Here is a 14,906-nt window from a genome sequence, read left to right on the forward strand (position 1 = left end):
TTTACTTCAGGCACAATACAATTCATATGGGAGCAGTTTACAACTTATACTACTTTTGCCGGTTTTACCATTTTCAAAAATAAAGGAACAGACCATATATTAGAATACCGAAAGTGACAAGATACATGTGAAAAAGCATATGGTGAAATGTAACCATAAAGGAACAAAGCTTTAATTGTACATAGCCACGACGTTTCTTAACCAACGGCGTGCGTCAACTTGCAATTTGTTAATTCTGCGACTTTGAGTTTTTCTTTTGAACAGAGTTCAGTTTTGCACGTTGAATTTAAATATTGGTGAAAAACAAAGAGTGTTTAATATTTCCAAGGTGAAAAATTACTAAAATATTATTTAATTAATTTACTTTTGTTATTGTTTTCGGTGTTTCTTCCTTGTAAACGTTTAATTGTAGAATTTAAGTGAATAAAATCTGTATTGGTGAAATGACAATGAGATCGACGAAAAAAGGACATTACGCTTACAAAAATACCTATAATGAATACTTTTCTTCGTTACGATGGGTAAGTCAATACAAATTTTTCTTTATTTATTCGTGGAGAGACTGAGTAGAAAGGCATCAGAGGCGTCAGTAACAAGGCAAGGTGAGGCGGTTTACGTGCGAACTTCAGATTCTATTTTGGCATAAGTTGAATGTTTGGACTGGATTCGGATCGGCCATAAAAAATGTTTGTTTTCATTCAGCTCTTATCGGGACCAACTTTTTTTTCACAGGTAGGTCACGTCACCCTGATCACAAATATGTATAGCATTTATTGCGGAAGTCCGGAAATCCATACTTCTCGAGATATGAGCCTCTGAAGTTCCGAAATTTCCTTTCGCTATTTTTGAACGGATAATGGTAATATGTGTACTATTGAAAAGCTTAAGGATTATAATATCATATTTATATATTTTAATATAAATTGACGGTCTTCGGCCGGGGGTTTAAGACTTTTTCTATGAACAACAAAATTTTCTTATAAGTCATACATTTTCTCTAAATATCCGACCTTCGGCCGGGGATTTAAAACTTTCTCCTATGGACAGATGCAAATCTCGGGCACGGAAACAAAATTTTGGCTTAACTCTAGTTTAGTATCTCGGGAAGTATGGACTTCCCCCCGAAAAGCTTTATATTTTTGTAATCAGGACGAGAAGATATACCCATGGTAAAAATTTCTATACGAAAAATTTCGCTATCGTGAATTTTCTCTGTACGAAAAATTTAACTATCCTAAAAATTTTTCTATGCGGAAAATGTCACTATCGTGACTGTGGTGAGGAAGTTCATAATTTATTATTTTTATTTGCATTCCATCGAATGTCAATACGCAACGCTTTTATTTTTTAGGCATTTCATTAAATAATTTCTATAAAATTACAGTTGTTTCTTCCTCAAACGTTACAGTAATTTGCGCATTCCCTTGAATATTCGTATTCTGTTTTGGAACCTATTACTTTTTGTGTAAGTTTTTATAGCCGTTTGGGAGAGTGCGGTACTGTGTAAAAATAAGTTCATTAACTATTCCACAAGACATCATACCCATTTGGAAACGTTTCAAATATACGAGACAAGACAAATAATACAATTTCGTGACAATTTTTTTCTAATTCAATTTTTTATGAAATAACTCACATCAAATATTTGTACATACATACATACTTATGTAAGAAAGAGAGTATCTAAAACATTAAACAAATAAACTAAAATAATTACGTATTTATTTATAAGTCGTTACGAATCTTAAAAGAAAAAACTATAAGCAGCATGGTTTATCGTTGATTTTTCAAAATGTTTGCTTAAAAATATTCACAAAACTCCAAACTTAATTTTTAAAAACTAAAAAAAACGCTTTTTGAATACGAAGTAAAGTATTTGTTTTATGCTATTATTATGTTGTTGGTTTGTTGCTATTTTTGTTGGTAATACTTTTTTTCAAGCACTTAGTGCTTTTGTTTTTATTGAGTTATTATTGGGAAAAACGGGGGCGGTAGGGTAAAAGTTGTTTGTTTTTTTCTCTTTAATCAAATTTGTTTATGCATTATTTTGGTGGCCCTTTTGTTATTTCCAAATCAGTCGTTCGTATATTCGGCTGTTCGCTACAGTCCTTAACATGTTCCGTAGCTTCATCATCGTCTTCAGCATTCGTTTCTTTCGTTGCTGTGGTTGTTGCTGCAATCTTTTGAAAATCACAGTCTATAATGCGTTTACGCTTGCGCAACGGTCTTGAGCATTCAGATTCTTTGGTTTGTATTAGGGTACGTTTGGTTTGTAATCGGGTAATTTTCAGTTTGGGTAACCTTTGATTGTTTTCCTCAGCTGATGGTGGTGGCGGTGTTTCATTTGTTTCGTTACATTCTGCGTGGTTGGGGCTTGTGGCATTGGGATTTTCGTGAGTATTACCCGCCTCAGAATTGCTTAATATTTCATTTGAGTCGGTGGTAATAACACAATGCAACATGCTGGAAGTTGCCACATCTTCATTGCTGGGAGAACAGGAAGTATTTGTTGTGTTTGTGGTATTGGTTTGCGAAGTTTCCGGTTCATCATCTGCTTCCTCCTCTCTCTGTCTCTTGTGTCCAACATCTTCGTGTTCCTTGGAAAATTTAGTTTGGGCCGTGTTTTTTATTTCCCCGCAAGTTCCTGTTTCCAAAGATGAATCCTTGGTTTTGGTAAAATCCAAAGGTTCATCACTTGCCGAACAGTTATCTCCTCCTGTAGTTTCCTTTTTAATATTACGCTCCTCATCGAATTTCTGTCGCTCCTCCGGTGTTAAGTGGGCCTTATAGAAATCCACCACTGGCAGGGGTACTGGTATGGGTATGGGCAAAGGTATAATAACAGGGTATGGCACCATAACTGTTACTGGGGGTGGGGTTCCAACCAAGGCATTAAATGCTGATAAATCTGGTGGCACCAGGCTGGGTGGCTGTGGTAAACCCATGAAATTACCCAAAAATCTGGGCCATGGTCCCACAGGTGTGGCCATAAATGGTGGTGGTGCAGGTCGAGGTGGAAATGTGACACCCACTGGAGGAGGAGGTGGTGCTGTCTGTTGTGTTGGCGGTGTTGCAAAGAAAGCAGCCGGTATGGTGGTGTTGCAACGTCCGCCGTTTGTAGCCCCCATTCCTGGAGGAGGTGGTGGTAAATTATGTGGTGTGGTTGGCTGGGAACCGGCAGGACTTTCCAACATTGGTGACAGCGGTGGTACATTCATGTGTAAGTCTTGCACACAGGAGGCAGCAAACTGGGTCAAGGAGGGTGTCTGGTTTTGCGCCAAATTGCCGCGATTTGCCTCTCCCAGGGGGGTTAACAAAGACTTTGTTTTTAACCCAGCCGAATTCACAAGACACGTGTTGCTGTTACCACTTCCCTTGGAGGCCTCCGGGCGTTGGTTTAAAACCTCAGTGGAGGAACATGATTTGAGTGGCCTTTTCTTGCGATTGTGTTTGGGTGATTGGCGTGAGCTAGAACATATTATACCCGGACTTTTGGACATTAATTTAGAAACTGGGGCCACTGAGATTAGGGGTTTATAATTTCCCCCCACTCCAGTTGAGGTATGTGTGGCTGAACTGGGATTTACCGCCAACTTTCCCGGTGGGCTTAGTGGACTCTGTGCTCGTTTCACTGGTCTCTCGTTCATATTTCCTCCACAACTACCGGGTATGGGTGAGGTGGACACAGTTGAGGCCGGCGATGCTGAACGACTGCGACAATTTTTCAACCACAAATCGGGAGTTATTAAATTGGCACCATTATTTGCCGCCTCCAAACCCTGTTCCTTCAAATGCGGATTCATATCCAAATGGGCCTGGGTCTCTTTACAAAATATCTGCATTTTATATTGATTTAGGCATTTGTCCGAACAAAATTGCAGCTGGGAAGCACCATCATGAAAATCCACATAGCTGACGGCATGGCGAATGTGTTTGCACCAATCGCAGGTTTTGGCCTTCTTAAAGGAGGCCCTACGACTTTGCGTAAAACATGATTCCGAACAATAGCGTGGTCCATCTGTAGTGGTTAAGAATTCGGGAGCATTTTCCGGTACTGGGCGTCGACACCAACAACAATTGTCTGTAAAAAGAAAGAGAGAGAAAATAATTAAAAACTATTTTGTATTCTTTACAACATTCCATCCCGCCGCCCTTCCCTCACTAATTCTATACTCAAAACTATTGTTACGGAGGAAATATATCCTCCTGGTCGATAGACAATGCTTCCTCCTCTTCACGTGTGCTTTTGTGAAAACTCTAATGAGTGTTATTTGAGATGTTTTGAAAGCAAAACCTAACATGAACTTCTTCGATATGAACTCAAATGGAAAAATTTAAAGCATCCCAAGCTGCTCCTGCTGCTGTTGTTGCATTTGGCAGAAGGTATAGAATGTTGTGTACAACATCCTTAATCTATAACAGGTAAATATTATTCACACAATTAGATGAGGGTTTCGGTTCGCAGTTGTAGTTGGAGTAAATTTTCATGCAGTTAACAGTGGGCACGAGACTTTAATATGGTGAATGTTTTCCACGCGAAAAATATCACAATAGAAATTGTTCGCAGTGGTGAATTTTTTTCTATCCAAAAAAATCCACAGTGGTGAATTTTTTCTAGACGAAAAAGTTCACTATGGTGAAATTTTCCTAGACGAAAAAGTTCACTATGGTGAAATTTTCCTAGACGAAAAAGTTCACTGTGGTGAATGTTTCTTAGACGAAAAAGTTCAATGCGGTAAATTTTTTCTAGACGAAAAAGTTCACTATGGTGAATTTTTTTCTAGACGAAGAAGTTCACTGTGGTGAATTTTTTCTAGACGAAAAACTTCACTATGGTGAATTTTTTCTAGACGAAAAACTTCACTATGGTGAATTTTTTCTAGACTAAAAACTTCACTATGGTGAAATTTTTCTAGACGAAAAACTTCAATATGGTGAATTTTTTCTATACGAAAAACTTCACCAAGGTGAATTTTTTCTATATACGAAAAACTTCACCAAGGTGAATTTTTTCTATATACGAAAAACTTCACCAAGGTGAATTTTTTCTATATACGAAAAACTTCACCAAGGTGAATTTTTTCTATATACGAAAAACTTCACCAAGGTGAATTTTTTTTCTATACGAAAAACTTCACCAAGGTGAATTTTTTCTATATACGAAAAACTTCACCAAGGTGAATTTTTTCTATATACGAAAAACTTCACCAAGGTGAATTTTTTTTTCTATACGAAAAACTTCACCAAGGTGAATTTTTTCTATATACGAAAAACTTCACCAAGGTGAATTTTTTTTCTATACGAAAAACTTCACCAAGGTGAATTTTTTCTATATACGAAAAACTTCACCAAGGTGAATTTTTTTTCTATACGAAAAACTTCACCAAGGTGAATTTTTTCTATATACGAAAAACTTCACCAAGGTGAATTTTTTTTCTATACGAAAAACTTCACCAAGGTGAATTTTTTCTATATACGAAAAACTTCACCAAGGTGAATTTTTTTTCTATACGAAAAACTTCACCAAGGTGAATTTTTTCTATATACGAAAAACTTCACCAAGGTGAATTTTTTTTCTATACGAAAAACTTCACCAAGGTGAATTTTTTCTATATACGAAAAACTTCACCAAGGTGAATTTTTTTTCTATACGAAAAACTTCACCAAGGTGAATTTTTTCTATATACGAAAAACTTCACCAAGGTGAATTTTTTTTCTATACGAAAAACTTCACCAAGGTGAATTTTTTCTATATACGAAAAACTTCACCAAGGTGCATTTTTTTTCTATACGAAAAACTTCACCAAGGTGAATTTTTTCTATATACGAAAAACTTCACCAAGGTGAATTTTTTTTCTATACGAAAAACTTCACCAAGGTGAATTTTTTCTATATACGAAAAACTTCACCAAGGTGAATTTTTTTTCTATACGAAAAACTTCACCAAGGTGAATTTTTTCTATATACGAAAAACTTCACCAAGGTGAATTTTTTTTCTATACGAAAAACTTCACCAAGGTGAATTTTTTCTATACGAAAAACTTCACCAAGGTGAATTTTTTCTATACGAAAAACTTCACCAAGGTGAATTTTTTCTATACGAAAAACTTCACCAATGTGAATTTTTTCTATACGAAAAACTTCACCAAGGTGAATTTTTTCTATACGAAAAACTTCACCAAGGTGAATTTTTTCTATACGAAAAACTTCACCAAGGTGAATTTTTTCTATACGAAAAACTTCACCAATGTGAATTTTTTCTATACGAAAAACTTCACCAAGGTGAATTTTTTCTATACGAAAAACTTCACCAATGTGAATTTTTTCTATACGAAAAACTTCACCAAGGTGAATTTTTTCTATACGAAAAACTTCACCAATGTGAATTTTTTCTATACGAAAAACTTCACCAAGGTGAATTTTTTCTATACGAAAAACTTCACCAATGTGAATTTTTTCTATATACGAAAAACTTCACCAAGGTGAATTTTTATACGAAAAACTTCACCAAGGTGAATTTTTATACGAAAAACTTCACCAAGGTGAATTTTTATACGAAAAACTTCACCAAGGTGAATTTTTTCTATATACGAAAAACTTCACCAAGGTGAATTTTTTCTATATACGAAAAACTTCACCAAGGTGAATTTTTTCTATATACGAAAAACTTCACCAAGGTGAATTTTTTCTATATACGAAAAACTTCACCAAGGTGAATTTTTTCTATATACGAAAAACTTCACCAAGGTGAATTTTTTCTATATACGAAAAACTTCACCAAGGTGAATTTTTTCTATATACGAAAAACTTCACCAAGGTGAATTTTTTCTATATACGAAAAACTTCACCAAGGTGAATTTTTTCTATATACGAAAAACTTCACCAAGGTGAATTTTTTCTATATACGAAAAACTTCACCAAGGTGAATTTTTTCTATATACGAAAAACTTCATCAAGGTGAATTTTTTCTATATACGAAAAACTTCACCAAGGTGAATTTTTTCTATATACGAAAAACTTCACCAAGGTGAATTTTTTCTATATACGAAAAACTTCACCAAGGTGAATTTTTTCTATATACGAAAAACTTCACCAAGGTGAATTTTTTCTATATACGAAAAACTTCACCAAGGTGAATTTTTTCTATATACGAAAAACTTCACCAAGGTGAATTTTTTCTATATACGAAAAACTTCACCAAGGTGAATTTTTTCCATCTTTGTGTTTATTTTTTCTATATACGAAAAACTTCACCAAGGTGAATTTTTTCTATATACGAAAAATTTCACTAAGATGAATTTTTTCTATACGAAAAACTTCACCAAGGTGAATTTTTTCTATATGAAAAAACTTCACCAAGTTGAATTTTTTCTATATGAAAAAACTTCACCAAGGTGAATTTTTTCTATATACGAAAAATTTCACTATGGTGAATTTTTTCTTCATACGAACAATTTCACTCTGGTGAATTTTTTCTATGTATGAAAAATTTCACTATGGTGAATTTTTCTATGTACGAAACATTTCACTATGGTGAATTTTATCTAGATACGAAAAATTTCACTGTGGTGAATTTTTTCTATATACTAAAAATTTCACTGTGGTGAATTTTTTCTATATACGAAAAATTTCACTGTGGTGAATTTTTTCTATATACGAAAAATTTCACTGTGGTGAATTTTTTCTATATACGAAAAATTTCACTGTGGTGAATTTTTTCTGTATACGAAAACTTTCACTATGGTGAATTTTTTCTATATACGAAGAATTTCACTGTGATGAATTTTTTTCTTTATACAAAAAATGTTGCTATGGTGAATTTGAAAATTTTTTCAATTTTGTCTAAATGTTTCCCTGCCAAAACTCACCTGATTTCTCATCAAATGCTGCTGTGGCCGCTACCATGCCAGTGGAATGAGGACTTTTGGAATCATCATCTCTGGAGCTACGCGTATCATGATCCGAGGCTGTGCTATCATTGCCACGATAATTATTGCGAGTGCTGCTGCATGTGGTCTTAATGTTGTTGTTGCCAATACTGTTGTTGTTGCTGTTGCCACTAATATTGTTGGTTGTACGCATGTGGTGGTCATTTTGTTGTTGCTGCTGTTGTTGTTGTTGATGCATTTGCTGCATTACGGCATTTGTCCGATTGCTGCGACTTCTCCGCCTCTCCATTTGGTGGTGTTGTTGTTGGGAATTGATGAGTCCTGCCGTCGTTTGTAACAGTTTTGAAGTTTTGGCAGAGATGTCCAAGCGATCAACGCTATCAAATCCATACCAACCCAGCAGTTCATTCATTGTGTTTTCAGCAAATTCCTGAAAGAGAAAAAAAAAACAGATTTTTGTTATGAAAAAAAAAAAAACAAAAACAATTTTTGTGAAAGTTAATCAGCAGCCAATGCAGAGTTGGTTGGTTGGTCATTGAGAGGTGGTTTCAATGATACATCTGTTTTTTTTCCAGCCAGCGAAAGAAGACGAAGTGCGGATTAAATTCGAGTCATTGTGGAGGATATCAAATTTGTTGTAGTTGTGGTTAATTTGTTGAGCCGTCGTAGCGACGAAGCGTGTGTCATCCATCCACACAGTAATGTTGAGGAGTGATTTCAAAAACCCAACTGCAACGTTAATCATGAGCTTTAATCCATGAACAACAACCAAACGAAAAAAGAAGGTATCTCATTTTACCTCATTCCTTCGTGTTCCACCAACTTTAAATTCTGAGGCTCAAATGGCAAACGAAGACCGGTGTGAATTTACACCATAAAATACAAAAACATATGAATATGCCATAATATCCAACAACAACAACAACAACGTTGAATTCACACACCACGATGCCAGTGACGATGGGTGATATTGAGGGGCAGTGTTTCAACACTTAGGGCTAAAATTGTATCATAGCCTGAACGACGACATGAAAGGAACTAAAGTTTTATGTGTCAAAGTTGAATCGATATGTGAACAAAGAAAAGCCGGCTGCATTTCATTTCTTTGAGAGGGGGTATTTCACAATTGCTAGAATTTTACCCTCAACAGTTGTGGAGTCTTTGGCATGGCATGGATGGTATGAATGACTGGTGGCTGTGCATGCCATCGTCATCCAACTTCGTAGTCGTCGCTGTTCATACTCAAGCAGACATGAAATTGTTATTTTGTTAAAGATATCAAATGTCAGTTAAAGATTCTGTTTTTACACTTTACCAATGAGTTTGTCATATCCATTCAATACACATCCAATGCCAAATGTGGCAAATGTACAGTGGAGCAGTGAAATAATATTTGATTTTTTCTAGACGAAAAACTTCACTATGGTGAATTTTTTCTAGACGAAAAACTTCACTATGGTGGATTTTTTCTAGACGAAAAACTTCACCATGGTGAATTTTTTCTAGACGAAAAACTTCACTACGGTGAATTTTTCCTAGGCGAAATACTTCACTATGGTGAATTTTTTCCAGACGAAAAACTTCACTATGGTGAATTTTTTTCTATACGAAAAACTTCACTTTGGTGAATTTTTTCTAGACGAAAAACTTCACTATGGTGAATTTTTTCTAGACGAAAAACTTCACTATGGTGAATTTTTGCTAGACGAAAAATTTCACTATGGTGAATTTTTTCTAGACGAAAAACTTCACTATGGTGAATTTTTTCTAGACGAAAAACTTCACAATGTTGAATTTTTTCTAGACGAAAAACTTCACAATGGTGAATTTTTTCTAGACGAAAAACTTCACAATGGTGAATTTTTTCTAGACGAAAAACTTCACAATGGTGAATTTTTTCTAGACGAAAAACTTCACAATGGTGAATTTTTTCTAGACGAAAAACTTCACTATGGTAAATTTTTTCTAGACGAAAAACTTCACTATAGGGATTTTTTCTATACGAAAAACTTCACTATGGTGAATTTTTTCTAGACGAAAAACTTCATTGTGGTGAATTTTTTCTAGACGAAAAACTTCACTGTGGTGAATTTTTTCTAGACGAAAAACTTCACTGTGGTGAATTTTTTCTAGACGAAAAACTTCACTGTGGTGAATTTTTTCTAGACGAAAAACTTCACTGTGGTGAATTATTTCTAGACGAAAAACTTCACTGTGGTGAATTTTTTCTAGACGAAAAACTTCACTGTGGTGAATTTTTTCTAGACGAAAAACTTCACTGTGGTGAATTTTTTCTAGACGAAAAACTTCACTGTGGTGAATTTTTTCTAGACGAAAAACTTCACCGTGGTGAATTTTTTCTAGACGAAAAACTTCACTGTGGTGAATTTTTTCTACACGAAAAACTTCACTATTGTGGACGAAAAATTTCACTATGGTGAATTTTTTCTGGACGCAAAATATGACTATGTTGAATTTTTTCTGGACGAAAAATTTCACTATGGTGAATTTTTTCTGGACAAAAAATTTCACTATGGTGAATTTTTTCTGGACAAAAAATTTCACTATGGTGAATTTTTTCTAGACGAAAAACTTCACTATTGTGAATTTTTTCTAGACGAAAAACTTCACAATGGTGAATTTTTTCTAGACGAAAAACTTCACAATGGTGAATTTTTTCTAGACGAAAAACTTCACAATGGTGAATTTTTTCTAGACGAAAAACTTCACTATGGTGAATTTTTTCTAGACGAAAAACTTCACTATGGTGATTTTTTTCTAGACGAAAAACTTCACTATGGTGAATTTTTTCTAGACGAAAAACTTCACTATGGTGAATTTTTTCTAGACGAAAAACTTCACTGTGGTGAATTTTTTCTAGACGAAAAACTTCACTGTGGTGAATTTTTTCTAGACGAAAAACTTCACTGTGGTGAATTTTTTCTAGACGAAAAACTTCACTGTGGTGAATTTTTTCTAGACGAAAAACTTCACTGTGGTGAATTTTTTCTAGACGAAAAACTTCACTGTGGTGAATTTTTTCTAGACGAAAAACTTCACTGTGGTGAATTTTTTCTAGACGAAAAACTTCACTGTTGTGAATTTTTTCTAGACGAAAAACTTCACTGTGGTGAATTTTTTCTAGACGAAAAACTTCACTGTGGTGAATTTTTTCTAGACGAAAAACTTCACTGTTGTGAATTTTTTCTAGACGAAAAACTTCACTGTGGTGAATTTTTTCTAGACGAAAAACTTCACTGTGGTTAACTTTTTCTAGACGAAAGACTTCACTATGGTGATTTTTTTCTAGACGAAAAATGTAACTATGGTGAATTTTTTCTAGACGAAAAACTTCACTATGGTGAATTTTTTCTAGACGAAAAACTTCACTATGGTGAATTTTTTCTAGACGAAAAACTTCACTATGGTGAATTTTTTCTAGACGAAAAACTTCACTATGGTGAATTTTTTCTAGACGAAAAACTTCACTATGGTGAATTTTTTCTAGACGAAAAACTTCACTATGGTGAATTTTTTCTAGACGAAAAACTTCACTATGGTGAATTTTTTCTAGACGAAAAACTTCACTATGGTGAATTTTTTCTAGACGAAAAACTTTACTATGGTGAATTTTTTCTAGACGAAAAACTTCACTATGGTGAATTTTTTCTAGACGAAAAACTTTACTATGGTGAATTTTTTCTAGACGAAAAAATTTCACTATGGTGAATTTTTTCTAGACGAAAAAATTTCACTATGGTGAATTTTTTCTAGACGAAAAAATTTCACTATCGTGAATTTTTTCTAGACGAAAAAATTTCACTATGGTGAATTTTTTCTAGACGAAAAAATTTCACTATGGTGAATTTTTTCTAGACGAAAAAATTTCACTATGGTGAATTTTTTCTAGACGAAAAAATTTCACTATGGTGAATTTTTTCTAGACGAAAAAATTTCACTATGGTGAATTTTTTCTAGACGAAAAAATTTCACTATGGTGAATTTTTTCTAGACGAAAAAATTTCACTATGGTGAATTTTTTCTAGACGAAAAAATTTCACTATGGTGAATTTTTTCTAGACGAAAAAATTTCACTATGGTGAATTTTTTCTAGACGAAAAAATTTCACTATGGTGAATTTTTTCTAGACGAAAAAATTTCACTATGGTGAATTTTTTCTAGACGAAAAAATTTCACTATGGTGAATTTTTTCTAGACGAAAAACTTCACTATGGTGAATTTTTTCTAGACGAAAAACTTCACTATGGTGAATTTTTTCTAGACGAAAAACTTCACTATGGTGAATTTTTTCTAGACGAAAAACTTCACTATGGTGAATTTTTTCTAGACGAAAAACTTCACTATGGTGAATTTTTTCTAGACGAAAAACTTCACTATGGTGAATTTTTTCTAGACGAAAAACTTCACTATGGTGAATTTTTTCTAGACGAAAAACTTCACTATGGTGAATTTTTTCTAGACGAAAAACTTCACTATGGTGAATTTTTTCTAGACGAAAAACTTCACTATGGTGAATTTTTTCTAGACGAAAAACTTCACTATGGTGAATTTTTTCTAGACGAAAAACTTCACTATGGTGAATTTTTTCTAGACGAAAAACTTCACTATGGTGAATTTTTTCTAGACGAAAAACTTCACTATGGTGAATTTTTTCTAGACTGAAAATTTCACTATGGCGATTTTCGTCTATACAAAAAATATCACTATGGTGAATTTTTTCTATACGAAAAAGTTCACGATACGAAAAATTTCACAGTGGTGATTTTTTTTCTATACGAAAAATTTCGCTATGGTGAATTTTTTCACAATGGTGAATTTTATCTATCGAAATCCCTATTCAGCCGGGACTGATTAGCAAATTTCCTATGAAAATCACTATTCATTACACCCTAATATACTAAACAACAATTGATATATGCTGTATAAATGAGATTAAGGTTGTATGGATAGTATGTGGGTTACCTTCTATAAATTTCCATATAATATTTAATACCAACTGGTAAAGAACAACAACAACACCAATAACAGTATAGCTTACAAAAACTAGCTATGAAAAATTTGTTTTTTTTTTCTGTATATTTTTCTTAAAAGATTAATGACTTGAAGTAATTTAATATTTAGTTGAGCTTAAATTAAAATAAAATACTTGATTTACAATTTATGATGGAAGACACCGAGTACAACACCAGCCCAATTGTGTGAGTTGCTGAGAGGAAGGTGGAGAGGAGAGAGAGATTTATTTATGTGAAAGGGGTAATACATTTTCAAAAAAAAAAAAAAAAAAAAAAAAGAAACCGTTATCGATGAAAGGAAAGGAAAGAGATGACAATTTACACTGGCACCTAAAACAAGTGTTTTGGTCAAATATGTCATCTATTTGACAGTTTAATCGAAGAGTTTTATTAGAACTGAATTAAAAAACCAATTTTTATAATTGGAAAAGGATTAGACCATTCAATATATTATAAAATATTTTAATTCTCATATAGATACAGACATATGCCTGGCTGAATGTACATACATACATAAGTGTTTGTCCATCTACTCTCCTTAAATTACAAATGACACATTAAAATAAAAAAAACAACGAATGAACGAACATTTGTTGACGTCCAAGTGGCGTCCAATATATGAACCAACCAACCAACAAAAAGTCACTTTGATTTTCCATAATTTTTCTCATACATTGCAACACGGACTGAATGACTGACTGACATATTCACACACATACACACACAGATATACCCAAGCGTACAGAAGAAAAATTAAAAATATTTTTACGAAATCTCATATTACCAAAGTGTATCAAATTCTTATTATAATGAATTGAACAAAATGAACTACGACTACAATAACATCAGCAGCAACAACAACAGCAGAGCACAATAACACATAACAAAGTGTGTTAAGGAATGCAAAAAGCAAACCATCAGCAGCAACAACAACAAAGACCACAATGTATGAAGAAACCAGAAGAAACAAGAGTTCTTTTTCGAATGCAAGGAAATAAAATGACACAAAGATGGTGGGCAAGGGGATGGAGGGAGGGAGAGGGGGAAATTTCGAAAATTATTTTTATGCGAATGTCTCATAGAAAGCTATGAATACAGTTTGCATAGGGTACAGTATGAACTATATTTAAGTAAATCAGCTAAGAGAAATAATTATTCAATTCAGCCTGGCTGAATAAAGGTTTCCATAGGAAAACTGTAATTCAGCCTGGCTGAATAGAGGTTTCCATATGAAATCTTATAAACTCGTCTAGAAAAAATTCACCATAGTAAAGTTTTTCGTCTAGAAAAAATTCACCACAGTGAACTTTTTCGTATAGGAAAAATTCACCATTGTGAAGCTTTTCGTCTAGAAAAACTTCACTATAGTAAAGTTTTTCGTCTAGAAAAACTTCACTATAGTAAAGTTTTTCGTCTACAAAAAATTATCAATAGAGAAGTTTTTCGTCTAGAAAAAATTCACCACAGTGAAGTTTTTCGTCTAGAAAAAATTCACCATAGTGAAGTTTTTCGTCTAGAAAAAATTCACCATAGTGAAGTTTTTCGTCTAGAAAAAATTCACCATTGTGAAGTTTTTCGTCTAGAAAAAATTCACCATTGTGAAGTTTTTCGTCTAGAAAAAATTCACCATAGTGAAGTTTTTCGTCTAGAAAAAATTCACCATAGTGAAGTTTTTCGTCTAGAAAAAATTCACCATAGTGAAGTTTTTCGTCTAGAAAAAATTCACCATAGTGAAGTTTTTCGTCTAGAAAAAATTCACCATAGTGAAGTTTTTCGTCTAGAAAAAATTCACCATAGTGAAGTTTTTCGTCTAGAAAAAATTCACCATAGTGAAGTTTTTCGTCTAGAAAAAATTCACCATAGTGAAGTTTTTCGTCTAGAAAAAATTCACCATAGTGAAGTTTTTCGTCTAGAAAAAATTCACCATAGTGAAGTTTTTCGTCTAGAAAAAATTCACCATAGTGAAGTTTTTCGTCTAGAAAAA

General features: G+C 33.5%; 2 protein-coding genes across 3 annotated transcripts in view; both read right to left on the reverse strand.

Moving 5' to 3' along the window:
• Nucleotides 1-14,906, reverse strand: part of LOC141387156 (transmembrane protein 186) — a 126,021-nt gene that overhangs the window by 79,449 nt on the left and 31,666 nt on the right. The window lies entirely within an intron of this gene.
• Sobp (Sine oculis-binding protein) overlaps nucleotides 1,701-14,906 on the reverse strand; it is a 45,718-nt gene continuing 32,512 nt past the window's right edge. For both annotated transcript variants that reach the window (XM_073956336.1, XM_073956335.1), the window contains exons 3-4: nucleotides 7,869-8,319; nucleotides 1,701-4,081 (exon numbers count right to left, since the gene is read on the reverse strand). In XM_073956336.1, coding sequence (XP_073812437.1) covers nucleotides 2,043-4,081; nucleotides 7,869-8,319 — 2,490 coding nt within the window. In that variant the 3' untranslated portion in view covers nucleotides 1,701-2,042. The remainder of the gene's footprint in view (nucleotides 4,082-7,868; nucleotides 8,320-14,906) is intronic.

The sequence above is a fragment of the Musca autumnalis genome, unplaced genomic scaffold, assembly GCF_047663935.1.
Source record: "Musca autumnalis isolate F117 unplaced genomic scaffold, ASM4766393v1 scaffold_5, whole genome shotgun sequence".
In the NCBI taxonomy this organism is placed as follows: domain Eukaryota; kingdom Metazoa; phylum Arthropoda; class Insecta; order Diptera; family Muscidae; genus Musca; species Musca autumnalis.